Genomic DNA, 20,612 nt, shown 5'->3' on the forward strand with positions numbered 1-20,612 from the left:
GCTACTTATTTATAGTTCAGATTTTCTTTTTGTCGAGTTTACACGACTATAGTGGCTAAGTTGCAGTGCAGTGTAGTAGTAAGCAGCAGTGTAGTTTGTTCCGCCGCTTTTTCTACACATGCGCTTTGGAAGCGATATTAGTTATATTTAGATTTAAGTGATGTGACGTCAATAAGAGATACCTTGTAACCAATTTTGAAAATAAATCTATTCTATTCTATTCTAAGAACAGTATAAATATCTGGTCCGGATAATCTCTGTTACATGTATTGTGCCTTCTGCAATTTTGGATCTTCTGCCAGGTAACGAGAGGTGTGGATTTTTATTAAACTAAAATACCATGTTATTTATTAATTTAAAACTTTATTACACAAAAAAAATGTACAAAGGGCGGACTTAATGTCGCATTTTATGACGTCCATGGGAAAGAGATGGAGTGGTCCTAGTCTCTTTTTTATTAGTGCCGGGAACCACACGGCAGAGGTTAAGCAGAGACTATTTTCACTTGCTACTGCAAAACTTATCGCTTCGACAATGTAGCGAAAGTAAGGAAATAATAAAGTAATAATTATTACAATAAATTAGACTTCTTCTATTCGCGTCGCAAAATGAAAATATTCGTCCACACTAAACTCGTAAAAACGAGGCACTACTTGGAACGAGTATAGTCTGGAGACAGGCGACGGTGTAGAGTTACGATGGCGTGCCGGCGACCGTAAGGACCCGGGTTCACGCGAGCTCCCAGCGCCTGCCGCCACAGAGTCACCAATGCACCTATTACATCAACAAATATTATTAGTTTTGTTTGTACTTCCTATACTGCTTACGTGCAAAATTCAATTTCAATCAATTATTGTTCACGTGCGTGCTTATTCACTTATTGCTTATGCAATAAGGCCTTTGTACCTCATGACCTGTCATTTTATCTGATTTTCTTTTAGTGAAATAAAGAGGTCATCTATCTATTTACGTGAGTCCCACGCCCGCGGCTCCACCCACGTAAATAAGAATTCCTTTAATTTCCATCGGGAAGTCAGTCCCATCTTAAATGTTATTTATATAACCCATCTTTTGCGTTGAGAGTTAACAACAAACTTACATAAAGTACAGTAATAATGGTTCGCATTCGTAATGGACTCGTATGTACATAATAAATCCTGTGAATCGATAGTAATTAATTTCTGAAGGGTGCGCCGTATCGTGGGCCGGGCAGGCGCTGCGGGTGGCCAGTGACCGTGACCGGGTAGACAGAGCCAACAGTCCTGAAAAGACTGAATGGCCACGTTCAGCTATTTGGCTTAATAATAGAATTGAGATTCAAATTCAACACTTTTATTCATTACTAGCTGTTGCCCGCGACTTCGTCCGCGTAAAGTTCGAGTTGAATCTTAATCATACAGTCAGATACAGACAGACAGACAAAAAATGTACAAAAAAAAATACCTATCCCTTTCAGTCAAAATATTAAATGTACAGACAAAATATTTTTACCGTTTTATTATATGTAGTATTTTGATTTTCAGTTTTATTTTAATAAAATACTCAAACAACGCAAATAAAAATTTAATAAAAAATAATATCTTGTTTTTGTCGGGACTCGAGCTTGGACCGCCAACTTCACAGTCTCACGCGCCAACCACTGGACCATCGAGGCCGTTGCGGTGGTGTCGGCATTAAAGTAGACTACATACATATGGTCACGTCTATATCCCTTGCGGGTTAGACAGAGCCAACAGGCCTGAATGGCCACCTTCAGCTATTTGGTTAATGATAGAATTGAGATTCAAATAGTGATAGGTTGCTCGCCTATCGCCTAAAAAAGAATCCCAAGTTTGTAAGCCTATCCCTTAGTCGCCTTTCTCTTATATTTACATGTTATAGGTATAATGCTGTCGTATAATGATAAATGACTTTGAATTTTAACTTTCGTAACTTATTTGCAGGCAAACTCATGCCTTGAGTTCATTCAAATGTCGATAACTTTTTTTTTAGTGAACCGATTTTGATGATACAAACTTTAAATGTTTTTCTGAGTTAAAACAAAGCAACTGGTGAAATTTGAAGTAAATCGGTTCAGTATTTTCGGAGATAATCGTGATCATACATACAGACAGACAGACAAGAAATTCAAAAAAAATATTTTTGCTTTCTATTATTCATTCTAAGTGTTCCTCTTTCCATTTCAGTCAAAAATACTAAATGTACAGACAAAATATTTTTACTATTTTATTATATGTATGTATAGATTATAGGATACTTCATATCGCTTAATAATTGTCAAAACTTTTGGTTTCACAACGTTGACGGAATAAGTTCAACATAATCCGTTGATCCAATTTCCTTTTATTTATTTATTTTTTTAAAACCGCAACTCAACAGACTTTACGTAATAATATATTATGGTTTCATTATTAATTAAAAGTACTCTAACTTAGCATCCTAAGGGTGTATTTATAGCTAAGAGTCGCCTTACAATCGAAGTTTCTAGTGGGTCACAGCCAAAGGTCCTGTCAGTCACAATATGGTCCTTCAGTCAGAGCAGAAGGTATCTATTAGTTACATAAGGGTCTGGTCGATCACAGCCGGAGGTTCCTGTCAGTCACGGAAGGTTCCGGTCGTCGCTCGCGCATCGCGTGACCGAAGACCACTTACTAAAGCTTGTTGAGCTTAGCTAACTAATGTGTTTGCCTCTTGTCAATATTAACTAGAATTATGTACAGTGGACGGTAAATGGACTTGACAAATAATATTGTACGAGCATTTAAACAAAGACCTAGAATTGGTTAATACCAATTCTAGGTCTTTGTTTAAATGCTCGTCTGGTAGCTAAGAAAAATTGTATAAAAATATGTAACCCTTTAGTCTTTCCACACAAGACTCGATAGCCTCATTTCGCGGGATGGCTATATGATTTTATTGAAATTCAATATAGTTAAAAGTTACAAGTGTATAAGAAAAATCTCAAGTATATAAATTTCTTTGATTGAATAACAGAATCTGTATGGAGAGGGCGTATACAATATGATGTTTTTTCGCAACTCGACGAGCATTAAAACTGACATCTGATAAGATAATCCTATCCTACTAATATTATAAATGCAAAAGTTTGTGAGTATGTCAGGATGTCAGTATGTATGTTTGTGACTCTTTCACGCAATAACAACTGAACCGATTACGATGAAATTTGGTATGTAGGTTGCTAAAGACCCAGAATAACATATAGGCTACATTTTTATCCCGGAGTTCCCGCGGGATTGATAGGGTTTCCATGATGACGAAGTCGCTCCTCTAGTTATTTATACAGAGCAAATTTTTCTACTACATTTTTGTAAGAAAAACCAGTTACCTTTAACTTACTTTTAATCATGTTTTAATCAAACAAATTATGATAATAAATGACTCTGCGCATTTAGTGTCGTGTGAATGTCGCGTCGCGTCGCCACTTCATACATATTTAATGAATTATACTTCAGTCCACTGCACGATTTCCTTTCTTCATTAATTACCGCTGCGTGATCCATTATGTGTTACTTTAACCCTTTGTTGCTTTCGTTTATTTAATTTTTATGTTAATTTACATGTTAATCGATCGTAAAATCATGTAGAACTTATAAAGGAACAAACTACATATGTACCTAGACCAATCCAGTAATGTTTTTATAAGGATCAAGATTATATTCATGACATACGGTATACTATACAAGATAGACAAATATATATCACGTGTCTTACTGTTACAGGATGAACAGAGCCAATAGTGGATATCACTATAATACATATATCGAAATTTATATAGTGACCACATTTTTCTTTAATGTAAAAATGTATAGGGTAATTTAATGTATGTGTATAATGTAACATACATATGGTCACGTCCATATCCCTTGCGAGGTAGACAGAGCCAACTGTCTTGAAAAGACTGAATGGCCACGTTCAGTTATTTGGTTTAATGATAGAATTGAGATTCAAATAGTGACAGGTTGCTGGCCCATCGCCTAAAAATAAGAATCCCAAGTTTGTAAGCCTATCCCTTAGTCGCCTTTTACGACATCCATGGGAAAGAGATGGAGTGGTCCTATTCTTTTTTGTATTGGTGCCGGGAACCACACGGCATGGTGGATATCACTATTATACATATATCGAAATTATATGGTGACCACATTTTTCTTCAATGTAAAAATGTATAGGGTAATTTAGTGTATATGTATAAGGTAATAAAGCGAAAAATGTAATTATCATTAAATGTCCGCGGACGATCGTTTACAAATGTAGGTCAGCAATGGCGTGCGTGCGCCCTGCCCCGCCGCACAGCACGGCCCGTCCTCGCAAAGGCCGATTTTCAGTTAACTGTCTACCCCACCCTCACGGGCTAGGGTAACCACATCGGAAGTGACAATTAGGTACTTTGCGACGATCGTTTTGACTTATTGAAAATTTGCATTTGTCATTTAAATGTTAGAATATACCTATAAGTATTGTATTCTATTTACAAAATTACTCATTTATCAAGTAAATCGATCAGGTGATATCACTCGATTTATTTACGTTAAATTATTTTTAAATATTCATTACCATTAATCTGCTAGTATCTTTTTAGCGATATGTTCTTCTTTGTCCTCGCCTCTTCCCGTTACGCGGGGTCGGCTTTCCTAATCCTAAGGCGCCATTTCTTCCGCTGATACGCGTCGTCAGTTGACAGGCCCAACTCTTTCATGTCTCTCTGGACATTTGACATCCAGGTTGTTAGGGGCCTGCCTTTCCCTCTCTTTAACGTAGCCATGGAAAGGCACTTCTTTACAGCGTGATCTTCGGGTCTACGCATTACATGTCCAAACCATCTTAGTCTGGATTCTTTGAGCTTCTCGGTTATGGGTGCCACCTTGAAACTGCCCCGTATATATTCATTTCGGACTTTATCTTTGAGGGTAACTCCACCTGCCCAACGGAGCATACGCATTTCCGTCGTGTGTAGTTTATGCTCTTGCATTTGCTTTGAGGCCCACGTTTCGCTGCCATAGAGTAGAACTGGTCTCACGGCGGTTTTATAGACTTTGCCTTTGGTTCTTACAGGCATTTTAGGATCACATAGGACTCCTGTCAGTTCTCGCCATTTACTCCACCCAGACGTCGTTCTATGGGTTATGTCAGCGGTGATCGTGCCGTCCTCGGCGATAACAGAACCTAGGTATTTGAACTTGTTTACTCTCGGTAGGATTTCTCCATCAAGCTTCAGCTCTGTGTGTGTCGTGCTAGATTTGTCAAGGCTAAAGTTGCACACCATATACTCTGTCTTAGTTCTGCTAATACGTAGTCCACCGGACTCGAGGGCGCTCCTCCATTGCTCTAGGCTGTCCTGTACTTCTTGCTTGTTGTTCGATATTAATGCAACATCATCCGCATACAGGAGGTTCCATGGTACGGGCTTCTGAATTTTCTCCGTAAGATAGTTCATCACGATGTTAAATAGTAATGGGCTTAGCGCGCTGCCTTGATGAACCCCCACTTTGATATCGAAGCTTTTTGATACACCTGCGGCACATCGGACACTCGTTTGCACGTTAACATACATATCTGATATGAGCTTTATGTACCGTTCTGGAATGTTCTGGGAGCGCAAGGCCTGCCAGATCAATGTTCTAGGTACACGATCGAAAGCCTAAAACAACGATATGTTAATTACAATTTTTAGCGATATGTTAATTACAGGAATCTTTTATTACGTAAATAATTTGTAGCTTTCATGTTAGTTCCGGTATAGCCACCCTATTCTACTCCCTCACTCCAGAAACAAAGAACAAAAACATTCCTTAGACATTATAGGGATAATTTCCCTTGTACCTGTTTCTGCTCCAGTAAATAAACATGATAAAGAATTATAACTTCCTTCAATTACTGCCAGGACAGGAGCTTACAGCATTTATTAGAAACCTATAAATAGACAAGTTAAAAATTACATGGAATTGCCTGAAATCTTTGTTTCGATTTACTTAATTTTAAGATAAGTAGGTATGTAAGTATAAAAGAAAAAATACTGTTTGACAATTTGAGATATTATATTTTTACGAGTACCTAGGTTACTTTTTCATATTGTAACTTAAGTACAAAAATCTCTGAAATTTGTTAGACATACGAACATAATTGGACCATAACAATTTTCAATTGTTTATGATTGAATTAGTTGTTTATGTTTGATGGAAGTTTACATCGCATGCAACAATTTCCATTCTATCGACTTTGTCAATGTTCAGTTGGCAACAAAATGAGACTAATACCATCAACAGGAATGTCTGTCTGTCTGTGACTTTATTGGGGAACAAATGAGGAAAATAGGGGCGACAACCCCGCGGGCTATCGACAGATATTGACTGCCAGATGTGGACCAACTTTGTTCTCGCACCGCGGATCGGAGACCATTCAGATGAGAAACTTGGCCCATGAATGCGATATTCAATAAACCTTCCTAATAATAACTACTTGGTGAATAATTTGAAGTCAATTTTACTAATTAAACTGAAAACGAATTAGAAAACAGGAAATCTTCGTCAATTTATACCCGTGGTATCAACGAAATAGTTGGCGAAAGATGAATTTGATGATCTGCTAATGTAAGTGGTAACAACAATAAAATTGTGTAAAATTATGGTCAAAATATCCCACAAATAACCACATAACTATATTCACTAATACTCTCACAAACAACTCTGTATAATAATGGTAGGCTTGTTAATGTAACGGGACAATATGCTGTAATTACTCTAATAACAATTCCAATTAAGGACACGATCAATTTCAATATCAATTACTTCAAGTTGTGTACAAATTGGAACGTATATGTACTGTACCTATACGTTTTCAGAACTCCTTACTATTCATATATAGCGATTATGATTATGTATCCATGAATTGCGTCGTGTGGTGTCTGAGAGTCACATTCATTCTATTTTATTTTACGAGCGAGGCAACGGAAAAAGAAATGAAGCAATTATTGTTGGTTCCAAGACAGTTTTCTTTCGTGACGTATACAATGAAGACTTAACAGGGCTGTTTGGGCGGAGGCCGGAGGCGGGTAGGCGACGAACTGCGAACAACTAGAACCTTCCTGTTAGTAACTGGCTCGGGGCGGGGACAGAGGCGCCGCACGTGGCCATACATTCAGATCGATACTACGCGCGACAACTGTTGCGCCGATATCGCCTACCCTCTCGCACTTCCCACGGAAAGTATATAAGAGCGAGATAACATAAAATTCAGCACCAGCTCATGGCGCAAACCGCACGCATCTTCACTGTTGTTTCGCCTACATCAATGTAAATATGTGCAGGTGTAACAGAGAGAGGAGATGCGGCATCGCATGCTCCTAAAACGTCACAAAGGAGGTCGCCGGAGGAATAACAATGCGGACTGCGGGAATGATGTCCTTATCGACGAGCTCGGCTCCGCGCCGTGAAGTTAGCTTTACGACTACCCGCAAACGTGCTAGGGACCAGATATTAAATAGTTGCAAGTATTACGCGGTTCTATAAATATAGCCAAAGTATTTCATCACATGCATCATGTTTTAAATAAAGTATGTATTGCTAAAACCAATCAAGGATTTATAATCTGTATATTTATTGTATTATGTGTATTTGCAAGCAGAAATAATGGTGGAGAGAGATATCTTTTCATCATCAGTTATGAAACCATTCTTCATGACAATTCTTCTTGAACCTTAAACTTGACAAACTTCAAAACAAAATAGGTGCCTAAATTTTCAAACTTTTGTACGAATTGATTTAAAATTGCATTCTCGTTATTTTTACCAATTTTAGCTTTCCGGGTTTCTTTGCAGTTGAATGTACAATTTGCCCGGACTATGCTATTTGCTATCTGTGTTTATTCCTACACAAAGGAAAATCTATGCTCATATTTTAACAAAACTTACACCTATTTTTATAAAAAGTGAAACAGAGGAAAAACTTACACCTTCAGAAGTATTTTGGGCTACTTTTCTGACTAGAAGTTCCCATCTAAAGTGAAACCTCGGGCAAGAATCTATTTATTAAATATAATGTTAATAAATTACTTAATTTATAAAGACGAGAGGCACCAGAAATCCCTTTGTCCAGCAGTGATAATAAATACATCATTAAGGGCTCGCACCATTTAGGGTTGGCTTATGGAAGGCTTTTGTGAATATATTAAACGTCATTAAAGCCAATTGTATAATGATAAACCGTCGCTGGAGCAGCCATGAATATTTAATGGCTATACATGTATAAATAAGGTCAGCTATTAACGAGGGAGGGGGGTTTCTGAGCAAAATAAGGATTCGACAGAATTTACAAAAATCTTTTATCATCAATCTATTTATTATCTAGATCATTATGAATCTGACTAACCCAATCAAGTATCGTGGTCGTAGGCGCACGTCGAACTTTATACATACATACATTCATATAATCACGTCTATATCCCTTGCGGGGTAGACAGAGCCTACAGTCTTGTAAAGACTGATAGGCCACGTTCAGCTATTTGACTTTAAGATAGGATTGAGATTCAAATAGTGACAGGACAAAAGGCGACGATAATGAGACGTCTATACGTCGTCTACGAGAGGCGAGGATTAACCCGGGACTAATGCCAGGAGCAAGAAGATAAGTTATTTTTTTCTTAATTCTTAAAATATATATTTATTTATTTACCCAAAACTTCGTCTATCTTTACAGTTAAAAACCAATGCGATAAACCAGTAAATATCTTAATTGTGACTTAAAATAAACAAAGCCGTCATTTTGAACTCTTCAATGTACAAGTGAAAAGAAATGGTCTGGTATGATTATGGTCTCAGCTACATAACTAAAATAACTATGAAATACATAAATATAGTATATATAGTATATATCGTGTGGTTCCTGGCACCAATACAAAAATGAATATGACCACTCCATCTCTCTCCCATGGATGTCGTAAAAGGCGACTAAGGGATAGGCTTATAAACTTGGGATTCCCCTTTTAGGCGATGGGCTAGCAACCTGTCACTATTTGCATCTCAATTCTATCACTAAGCCAAACAGCTGAGCGTGGCCTATCAGTCTTTTCAGGACTGGTGGCTCTGTCTACCCCGCTAGGGATATAGACGTGATCATTATGTATGTATGTATGTATGTAGTATATACATACTTCGTCACGTTTATATCTCTTGCGGGGTAGACAAAGCCTGAAAGGCAGACACACTTAAAAAGACTGAAAGGCTACGTTCAACTGTATCACTTAATAATCGAATTGAAATAATAGCCGTGTGGTTCCTGGCACCAATACAAAAATGAATATGACCACTCCATCTCTCTCCCATGGATGTCGTAAAAGGCGACTAAGGGATAGGCTTACAAACTGGGATTCTCTTTTAGGCGATGGGCTAGCAACCTGTCACTATTAGAATCTCAATTCTATCATTAAGCCAAATAGCTGAACGTGGCCATTCAGTTTTTAAAAGACTGTTGGCTCTGTCTACCCCGCAAGGGATATAGACGTGACCATATGTATGTATGTAATAAAAAAACAGTTTGTTATCAGTCTGTGCCCTCGACATTGGCGGCTGCGATACATGAATTTTCATTAGCCGCGTCTGTCTTTCAACGGAATTAGAATATATTTCGTATTTTTGTTTTTGAGTAAGAAGCTTTTCGAAACCCTTCGTTACTAACCGTTGTTCAAGTTTCGTACTTTCCATTGTTGGACATTTTCTTTATAATTTTTTGTCACGTGTTGGCGCGCGTGAATATTGTTCTTTCGTAATTTGATTTGGCTTCTGTTTTCTTTTTTCATTTTGAAATCGTAGGTAAACCTAATGTATTAAAATTAGTGCGTATTGAATTTATTAGTACAACAGCAATTACCACAAAGGCATGGTAATAAAAGGAGTTTTGACCCATCTATCGTTCAGAATTTTGAAATCACTAAGAATTTCTTTATAAGATATTTTTTTGTTTTTATCAAGTTACCTTTTGGGACATGTATATAAAGAAAATTTACAAAACAATCCGCTCTACACAATAGATTGGATTCCCCTCGATTGGAACTATGACCTTTGTCAAAGGTAAACTTACAATAAGGCGGGTAGTAAAAAAGTCTATAAAGTTGGGATTCTTCTTTTAGGCGACGGGCTGTAACCTGTCACTATATGAATCTCAATTCTCAAATTCATGAAGCTGAACGTGGCCTATCAGTCTTGTGTCAGTGTTAGCCCTGTCTACCCCGCAAGGGATATAGACGTGACCATATGTATGTTTCTTTGCAAAGCAATCAAACCCTTATTAGATCGGTCAAGCTTTCACTTCCAGTTGCTTGAATGTGTGGGTTTCCTCACGATGTTTTCCCTCAAGGAAATGGCTTCATAAAAATAGAATTATTTTAAAGGAACAGGCTCTGCATCTGAATATCATCCATCCAGCTGAACGTGACATTAGAATGTATTAGCTCTGTGGACCCTAAAGACATAATATTGGTGTGTTTACAAATCTAATTTTAACAATACTAGCCTGTTCCAGCCAACCTATGTGTCCCACACAGAGCCTCATTTGCCCACCCAATTAGTCGCGAACTAACACGATTTGTTTGCAATAACCATTAGTACTGCACACTAGCTTTCCGGCTAATTATGTGCGCTATCTACCTCCACGATCTGGGGAATGGATGGATGTTATGAGTTCATTATATGGTGTAATGAATAGCACAAAGAAAGTTTGTGAAAAACATCAAGGGAATCAATCCTTAATAATGTTGCGAGCTTTCTCATAGGCGTTCGATGGCCTGGCAACCTGTCACAATCTGAATCTCAGATCCATTATTCAGCTGTATAGCTCAACGTGGTCTTTCGGTCTTTTCGAGACTGCTGATTTTGACGTGATATATGTTAATAGTCTAGTCCCGACTACATTCTCAAATTTTGATTAAATTATAAGATTATTCAGGAGCTGCAAAATGATTTTAAGATTTTTTAAACTATAATCGAAAGTCAATGTTTGTGTTGTATAACATCTATCATTTTTAATTTAGCAAGATTAATATTTCTAATTTTAATTAAGGACGATTTTAAGGAGGATTTTTATTTAAGGACGTCCTGGCAAAGGGCCTGACCCTCAAGAGTACCCGAAACCACCAAACTTGCATGAAGAGAGTTATGAATATGGATGAAGTGGAAAGATATAGTCTCTGCCTACCCCTCCGGGAAAGAGGAGTGATTTTGTGTATGTATGTAATATTTCTTATTTAATAAGCCATGACTGACTTGACATTTTCAAAACAAATTTTTAACCACATTTCTTTTAGACCAAACATGACCCTACAGTAAACACATTACAGTCTAAACCACGCCTAGACTGAACACATATTTGCCTTACATTACTTCGGCCGCTGTTTCATTTACTTAATGTGAACAATCAAGTTAAGTAACTAAGAGTACAAACAATTGTACTAATTCTTTACCGCGTTAAACCTCGTTGTACCTGTTCTTCCGTAAAAAAAGATGTAATCGTAAAATAGAACGATCCTAAATGTTGAATTATTAGAGTTCGTTTTGAATTCAATGATAGTTTTTGTTCATCTTTTAATTATTTTGAAATACTACATCTATCGCCTACCTACACAGATTAAAAAAAACATTTATTAAACTGAAATTCATCAGTAACTATTTCAACGATGTAGCTTTACTAGGAGCTACGGAGTTCATTGTCCTCAAATAAAAGAAATGAAAGAAACAAAGAAAAACTACTTCCATTCTTTTTTATTACGATATATCAGACGGGTTTAGCTAGTTCCAAACTAAGTTTTGTTAGTATATGGGACTCAGTGTATCTCCTTGGGGAGGCCCCGCGGTCCGCATATATACCTACCTATAATTCAACGACATTCATTTATTTCCTCTTTGCGTGTCAACTATTTGCAAAAACCAGTAAATCGTCACCGATATGACATTAGCAAAGACATCAGTTAAGGTAACATTGTTCATAGGTACATATAATCACGTTTATATCACTTGCGGGATAGCTAACAATCTTTAAAAAAACTGATAGGCCATGTTCAGCTAGTTGAGATTCAAATAGTGACGTGTTGCAAGCCCATCGCCTAGAGAAGTTTATAAGTATATCCCTGTTCTTAAGAACCTACCTTTTATTTTTATTTTAGTTTAAACACCCAAAAATGAGACCACTGGAGGTCTGCGATACAAGCACAGCCATCTACAGACTGTAGCATAACATGTATGATTGATATTTACATTGGTTTCACTGTTTTATTGAAGAAAATAAAATTAGATTTTTCTTTCTTTTTCTCGTAGATCATTTGGACTGCACAATAGGACATGCAGGGTACCACTACATCACATTACACAGTACCACATTTGATGCGGAAGTCTTAGTAGATACGCTACACGGGCAGCTTTAAATTATAAAGTCAGAAACAGTAAGTTTTTTCCATTCACCCTTAAACCGTAATAATTTACGTCAAGTTAAATACATTTTTTTATTAAGTTATTTAGTAAATATTTTTTTACCATATCTTCTGCTTAACTGCTTTTTACTTATTAAACCCAGGACCTTACACAAAAGTCACTCAATTTTCGCCTTATTTTGGAATTACATAAAAATACAAATTTAACGGCGGACGACACAGTTTGACATTTGTTTGACAAATCTTATTAGTAAACTGACATTGACATTTCAAATTCAATTTTCGTCTTATATTGAACTCAGGAGCTTACCGCACGAACACATTACCACTTCACCACTAAGGCCGAAAATGAAAATAGGCAAGTGACGTTTACGAGAGCGCCTTTATTAGGAGCTCCTGTATTCTGGGCGTAAATTAGGGTCTGAGATTTACGGCGAGATGGGCCCGCGTAAACCTGCCTTTCTCATAAACGCAAGGTATCGGGTTATTTTGTTTTCGGAGTACTGTGTATAAACCCTTTGCGCCTTGGCTATGTAGATTTCCTTATGTAAGATTTACTTACTACCCTTGTATTATTTACTAGTTGTTGCCTGCGATTTCGTCTCCTGTAACAGAGAATAAGCTGACCTGAGGTGGGGAAAAATATATTCGTACATTCATGTACCAGTATTAAAGTTGTATCCACATTTTTATTCTAAGTTTGGATAATTGTAAAGTTGACGTTATTAATTAAAATGCTGCAGTGCAGTTTGTTACTGCTTCTTCTGCACTGACGCTTTGGAAGCGGCAGTAAACTTAGTTTTAAGAAATTTATTTGAAGTCAATCAATGTTGTAAAACTACATATCACTTAATAATTCCCTTAAAATAATTAAAAATTTTGAATTTGTATTAAATTTAGAGATGATGACATAGTATGCGCCGGTAGTCATACAAATTGGACGGAGGTGGAACGTAACTAGATTCATTAGGGTATATGGAGGGCCAGTCTAATGCAATGAGCGCTGCGGAGCTGCTGTTTTGATTAATGGTAGAGTTCGATTTAACCAGGGTTTGCCTGGGTGGGTCTCCTCAATTTACTTTAATAGGGTACACGGTAAAGCCGTGTGGTTCCCGGCTCTTTAGTACAGGACCAGAGACTCCATCTCTTTTCATTGATGTCGTAACAGGCGACTGAGAGAATTGGAGTTCATACATACATATATTCAACGTAAACAGAGCCAACAGTCTTGAACTCAGCTGTTTGGCTTAATGGTGGCATTGAGATTCAAAAAGAAAAAGAAAAAAAGAGAAAAGGAAAAGAAAACGGAAGACCAGGGTTGGTTACCTTTCTCGAGGTAACCAACATATGTATGTTAAGTTGAGTACCTGTTCAGAACCATGCATAGCTACGTTTTATCGTTCATTAACTGGACACTATGTACCTGATTATTGATAAAAAATCATAGATTCTATATTCACTTCGTCTCGGTAATAATTTTTAAGTAGATGTATTTTTATATCAGTTATTAAACATTTCCATTCTTTTTTTATTTAATTATTTTTATCAGACCACCCGGACTTATGCGTTGTTCACCTGACAAAAGTTTTAGGATTGAATATGCATTGTTTAATTCCACGTCTTCAAAATTTACATGATTAACTTTCACACAATAGATAGTCACATACATTGTTGAGAATAGAGTCAGGAAGTATATATAGACTATAGAACAATAACCTTTGTGACGGAAAGGGTCACCACTTGGGTTTCTAATTGAATATTAAAGGAGTCCCCACTGTCCTCAGTTCGATACGACCCGTATAATTAAGCTGGCGTTGTTTTAACTTTATAACCGGCTCGGGCTTTGTGAACGAGTACCTCATACCAATACATACTACGAATATCACGTATTTATATCAAACGAGGTAGACAGGGCCACCAGTCTTGAATGATGGAATTGACAACCTGATAGTAATAAGTTACTTAAAATACCAATTTAAGCAATAAGAAGCCTTACCCTTGAATCCTCGATTAATTTTTGACCTTAAAGACATTGCAATATCTGATTATTGAATATACTGACTATTTGATAATTTACTAAACCGAACCCCTAAAAAGCACAATATATAAAGGACAAAACTGAAAATTTCGCTTCGTTAATAACTTCCCGTAGCAAAAAATATCAATAAAAATATAACGAATCAAACGGAAAATATTTTCCGCCATCCTTTGCCAGTTAAACAAATCACGAGTAAACATGACGTTCATTAAAACGGTTATAAAATGCCGAAGCCAATCATGCTTCAGCGGAACGATCCAATAATCAGGAAATGATTCCTAAGTACAAAATCAACGTCGAGTCGGCACGAAATACCGAAAATATCGTCCTCATGAAAGACGATGAAACGTGTTCCGACAAAAACGCGCCATTTAATGAAATTCTTTCCAAGTTTCGCAATAACTCCGTCTTCGGCAAATAGCTTGATTTTATTGACGTTGAATACTTTTCAGCAATTTCTATAATAAGTACTTAAGTTCGTAATTTTTTTTTCATTGTTTTTTATAATGTGCAGATATTGGACATACATCTAATCACGTCTATATCTCTCGCGGGGTAGATAGAGCGAGCAGTCTTAAAAATACTGCTAGGCCACATTCAGCTGTTTGGTTTATTGTCAGAATTTAATCTCCCAAATTAAATGATATTGTCTTCATGAAACTTCATCGATTGTTGAGTACCTTTAGAGATTTTGAGAATGGCAGCGAAAATATAAGGCAGAGACAACTAAAATTTGTACATATTTATAATCTAACTATTAGTACCTACATATTTATAATCTGTTTTAGAGAGGTTTCCCCTAAATTCTGACAGCAACTGACTTATTCCCAAACCCAAACGCTGTTAAAAGCTTAGTTCACTAAAATATTAATTCCATTTCGCCTCAGCAACAGGAGGCTTTCTCTGTATTCATAACCAGAGGTTACTTAGAGATATTTATCGGTTTTTAGCCTGTTTGTATTCATAAGAGATTTCACTCGGTGTGTACAGTCGGCTACAGAGAAAAGTACACCACCAAGCGTATGTCTACAATACAAAAAATACTTTTAGACCGCGCGAACAAAGCGAGTGAGACTTGGGCGGAAATACATTATTATTGTATGTTTGTTGCGCGATAACTTCCAATCGGTGGTCTGTTTTTGATGATTGATTGATGATTTAAAAGAAATGTAGGATCTGTCGATAGATTCTTTGTTCTGTGGGGCATCAAAATCGGTAAGTCGTTTTTGAGATATTCATGAAATTGTGAAAGTTGTAAGTGTTCGCGAGGTCTGAGTTCCCGGCGAACAACTGGTGTATGCGGCCCGCTGTACCGCAGCCTCATTCCTCTCACGTAGCGAAAGTACAGGATGTTACCAATTTCCGCCTCCCTCCACGCATCACGTTTTATATGTTTATTTAGTCTCTTGTACTTGGGAAATTGTTTTCCTTTTAAATATTCTTTAATGGAGATTTAAATGATGTGTGCTTGCCGGTTCTTTAGCATTTGAAGTCTGTATCTTTTGCCCGAGAATGTGGTAACAGGCAACTAGCACTAAGCACTTTCACCTAATGTAACAATTATTATTTGATTCAGGTTAGATTCAGAATGTTCCGAAAGTAGGTGGTTGAACAGTTACGGTGTGCGACAAAAAAATGCGCTAATTCTAATCCTTCCGTGGAAATATAGATGACGCAATGAGATCATAATTACCTGACTAAGTATAAAATATAATACCACCCTATCAAGGTCAAGGGATACTTAATACCTGCCCTTTCAATCTTTATCAAGTAAAAGTATTCGGTGAATGAAGAGATGAATCAGTGTCAAAGTCAAGTTCATTGTGGCTATAAATATCGGGTTTATTTTCGACGTCCGTCCTTAGGGACCCCGAACGGTGTAATTTTTCTTACCTAATTTTCTAGGGCACCTTTAATTAACTGATATTATTTTTGTTACTGCTATTTTTATTAATTCGCAATTTTTCCTGTCTATTCTACATCTTAGTATTTTGTATAGTTCTTTATTAAAATCTTAAGTCACATTTTTTATGTGTAAAATGTAATTTCTTTGCTTTTAAATTCTCTTTTTCTTTGCTTTTAAAGGCTCTCCCCTAAAAGAAGATACGTCGAAAAAGATGTAAGAAAATCCGCCTAATTGTTTCCCATTTATTTCCAAATATTGAAAGTATATTTTTATAATTTAAAGTGTTACATTGGCTTTGCAATTTAAAGAACGAACCTTGGACTTCTCTATTATGGTGGAAGCAACCGGGGAAAATGTCAGTTTATAATAGAGAATAGACATAATAATATAACGTCTTCTTCTTCAGCCCATTTTCATCTAATGCCGAATGTAGGCCTTTATCAACGCCCGCTATACTTCTCATTATTAAGCTTTCTATATGATATAACTACTTTTAAAAAATAATCATCTCGTTACAACAGTAAAAATTATTTTATACTAAATATAATCTGCATAGGCTTCCAATATTCAAGATACAGCCTACACATTAGAAGCCGACAGTTGGCAAGCTCTCTGGCATTCACCACGCATCTCTTGCCAGCGCCACAGCACAGACACAAGAAGGGTAACTATCATGATCAAAATACAGCCTGCACATTGAAACACAGTTGGCACACTCTGTGTCTCTCTAGCACACCACACATCTCTTGCCAGCCCCACATCACAGAGAAAACAGTACAGGAACACATCTTTTCCGTAAGACAGGCAGGTCAAAGGAAAGGCTAATAAGTTTGGAGTTCTTCTTTAGGCGATGGCCTGTCACTATTTGAATATTAATTGCATTATAAAGCCATAAAGCTATATGAAGCCTTTTAGTCTTTACGAGATTTTTTGCTCTATCTATCGTCGTCGTCATTTTTATATTTGGGTTAACCAAATATCATCAACGATTGTGACTTTCTAATACTACGTCTCTACTGTGGCAGCCTGCTAATTGTCGGCCTTTGTTCCGATGTAGATTTAGTTGGCAGCGCGTCGCGTCGTATGCCTTTTTCCAGATTACACTATTTTGTTTTAAATGTCTAACTTTGCCAGAAATTTCTATCTGGGTCACTTAAAGCCAGTTATTTTCCTTTTGCCCTGGAACTTGTTCAAAGTTATAAAGTAGAGAAATGAGGCTAATTGTTCTGCTGTGTGCACCTGAGAGGCTTCCGTCTGGAAACCGAGTGGAACATTCTGCTCAGGCCAATTTCTCTTATTGAATCTATGCTTTCGAGATATCTTATAATACACACCATTATTATTTAATTTTTATTTGATAAAATGATTTTTTTTTGTGTTGTGATAGTTTTAAAAGTTATTGTGTGTATTGTACTGATATTTTTTTGTAGTGGCTCATGTTCTATGGGCCATTATTTAATAAACAAAACATGTGAACACTTACTTAGTACCATCCCAACTAATGTTATACATGCGAAAGTAAGTTTATTTGTGTGTTGTCTCTTCATATGTTAAACCAATTTACTTTATATATTTACTTCATATATTGAACCGATCTTCTTGGAATTTTACCGTCTCAATCCCCTGGGATTTGGGAAAAACCGGTATTGTAACAAGTAATTGTGTAGGTGGCGCTAAATTCGTGCATTAAAAGCTATATTCTTACTGTAATGATAATAAAACCATTACAAGCTGTTGAATCTCCAATAATCTATGCAAAACCTATTATATCACCTCTAAGGTAAAATTTATTATAACCAAGATAATAGCGGAAATCACAATTGTTTTGTTGTTGGCAATCTCTATAAGATCACAATGTAAAAGATATATCCAAAATACTTATATACAGCATTTTTTTCCTCCATAGGAATGAGGTCAATAGTCCGATACGAGCCAAAGATCATGACGCCTGATTAGTATCTGATTTTGTAGCTGTGGGCAGAAGGGGTGGGGCAGGGGGTGGGGGGACCGGGAGCGCCTTATTTTATTATCGCCTTCCGTCCCCCGCGCACGCGCCCCGGCCACTAGGAAACATAACAGGGGAATAAGAGAGAGAACAGAAATACAGGTACCGAATAAAAATCAACAATAAGGTTGAAAAAAAATAACGGTGGCGGTTCATGTACCATCTAATGATGAACTTAGGTGCTGAGCATTAACTATCATAAGATATAGATAATATGTCTTGTAAAATAGAAGTAAATTTGCGCGGGCGAAACTGCAGGTAAAAGCTAGTTTATTATGTAAACTAGCTTTTACCCGCAGTTTCGCCCGAGCATATTTACCGTCACCTACAAAAGAATACAGGTTTTTCGCGAATCCTATGGGACCTTAAGTCGTTACCGGAATGAAAGAGGTACCTTATGTGTTTCTTCGGACTCTTAATTATGTGTATGCGAATTTTCAAGAAGATTGATTTTGTAGATATCGCGGTAATTAGTAACAAACCAACTTACTTTCGCATTTATAATATCAGTTGAGATAGATGTAGTTTCTGGCCCATCGCCCAAGAGGAATCCAAGGCGAACTTATAAGAGTTTTAAAGGGTACAATGCAAATATATTTTAAAAAGTGAAGTACTATTAAAGTTTAATATCTTCTGTACTATGGATGTTTTGTAACATTACAGTAAATACTTCTCCGGCGGGTTATTAACTTTTAATTTATTCCGACGCGAACGGAATACAAATACATTGCGCGTCGAGTAAACAACGACTATTATCTTAAGGGGGCTTGAGGGTGATATTAGTCTTCAAGCTGAACACTTTTATTTACTTCCATGGGAGTGGTCAACAGTACCCGAAACCGCCGAGCTTGCATGAAGAGAGTTGAGAGTTATGAATGTGGATGAAGCGAAGGAAGTATGCAGAGATCGTGGCAAGTGGAAAGAGGTAGTCTCTGCCTGCCCCTCCGGGAGAGGCGTGATTTTATGTATGTATGTATGGGAGTGATCGGACGGAGGGTGCAACTGGGGATGCGCAAACATGAGAGAGAAATTTAATACAGCGTGGTGATGCTCTTTTGTTGAGTGACAACATCGTTTGGAAGGGTACACATTCATGCAACTTTATTTCACTTCAGTTCAGCTGATTCGGATTATCCTATACTATATATATTTAATGCAGGCAGAGTTGCGATCATACATACATATAATAACGTCTAGATCCCTTGCGGGGTAGACAGACCCATGCTCTAGTTTATTCATAAATTCGAGCCGATCTAGAATATATTAGTCACAAACTCGCGTAAGTGACGTAAAGCAGGAAGCCTGTTAAAGGTGTGATGCTTATTTCTGTCGCGGCCATTTGTAATGTAATACAAACGAGATTATACTGGTCTTAAATAGATCTTACACATACATATCAGAATACTCTTACGGGGTAGACGTTGCTTTCTGTTTTGTACATTAATCTGAAATGGATTTAATTTACAGGTAGTGCAAGGAATTCTCCGACTTCGTAAAGCATGCTACGGCGTAGGCCCTCTACGGAATTTCGTAGACAGCCTACGCCGTAGCGGCACAGAAATAACTGTAAATTAAATTCAACGGTGGTGACTGATAAAAATAATTCATGGTTACTGATGAATATGACTGATTAAAGTGACTGATAAATCATGTAAATAGACTAAATAAAAACAATATTGTTTAAAATTGTATAGCGCGCACTGGCCGCTTATAAAAAAAGTTAATATTTAAATGAAGAAAAATAGTGGTCTTCTTTTGTTAATTTTTCATGATGATTGTTATGAATTAGACTTAATCACGATATGTTTATGTTTTAAGTTTTTATATTGTAGTTTTATTTTCATTTACCAACACGTAGTTATTTTATTTTGTCCCGGCATAATTCTTTTGAACAAATATATCAATGCACATAAATATAACTTGTATGATTAAATATGTAAGTAGTTTGTTAAGTCCTGACCGGTCCACATGCTGGAACGCTGTAAGCTTGTGTGTGAAGCATTGAATCATTAATTACATGTCCAATGACGTCACTGCCACGGTTCGTATAGCCCTTTATGTTACTAAGCAAAGCAAAACGGGTTAAATTTAACAGAACTTGTTGGCCTTTCATTGAATATTTAGGTAAGGGTCTTCAATTGAAATTAAATTAACTACCGTGTGATTCCAGGTATGTTAGAATAGGACTAGTAATGATTCAATGATTTACACACAAGCTTCCAGCGTTCAATTGA

The 20,612-nt window shown here is 36.8% G+C and overlaps 2 protein-coding genes across 2 annotated transcripts in view; one reads left to right on the top strand and one right to left on the bottom strand.

Moving 5' to 3' along the window:
* Positions 1-20,612, top strand: part of LOC106140826 (uncharacterized) — a 346,955-nt gene that overhangs the window by 95,089 nt on the left and 231,254 nt on the right. The window lies entirely within an intron of this gene.
* Positions 4,631-5,452, bottom strand: LOC132902018 (uncharacterized). Its single transcript, XM_060945588.1, has one exon. It carries the CDS (start codon positions 5,450-5,452, stop codon positions 4,631-4,633), a length of 822 nt encoding a protein of 273 aa, XP_060801571.1.

This window comes from Amyelois transitella, chromosome 8, assembly GCF_032362555.1.
Source record: "Amyelois transitella isolate CPQ chromosome 8, ilAmyTran1.1, whole genome shotgun sequence".
Classification (NCBI taxonomy): domain Eukaryota; kingdom Metazoa; phylum Arthropoda; class Insecta; order Lepidoptera; family Pyralidae; genus Amyelois; species Amyelois transitella.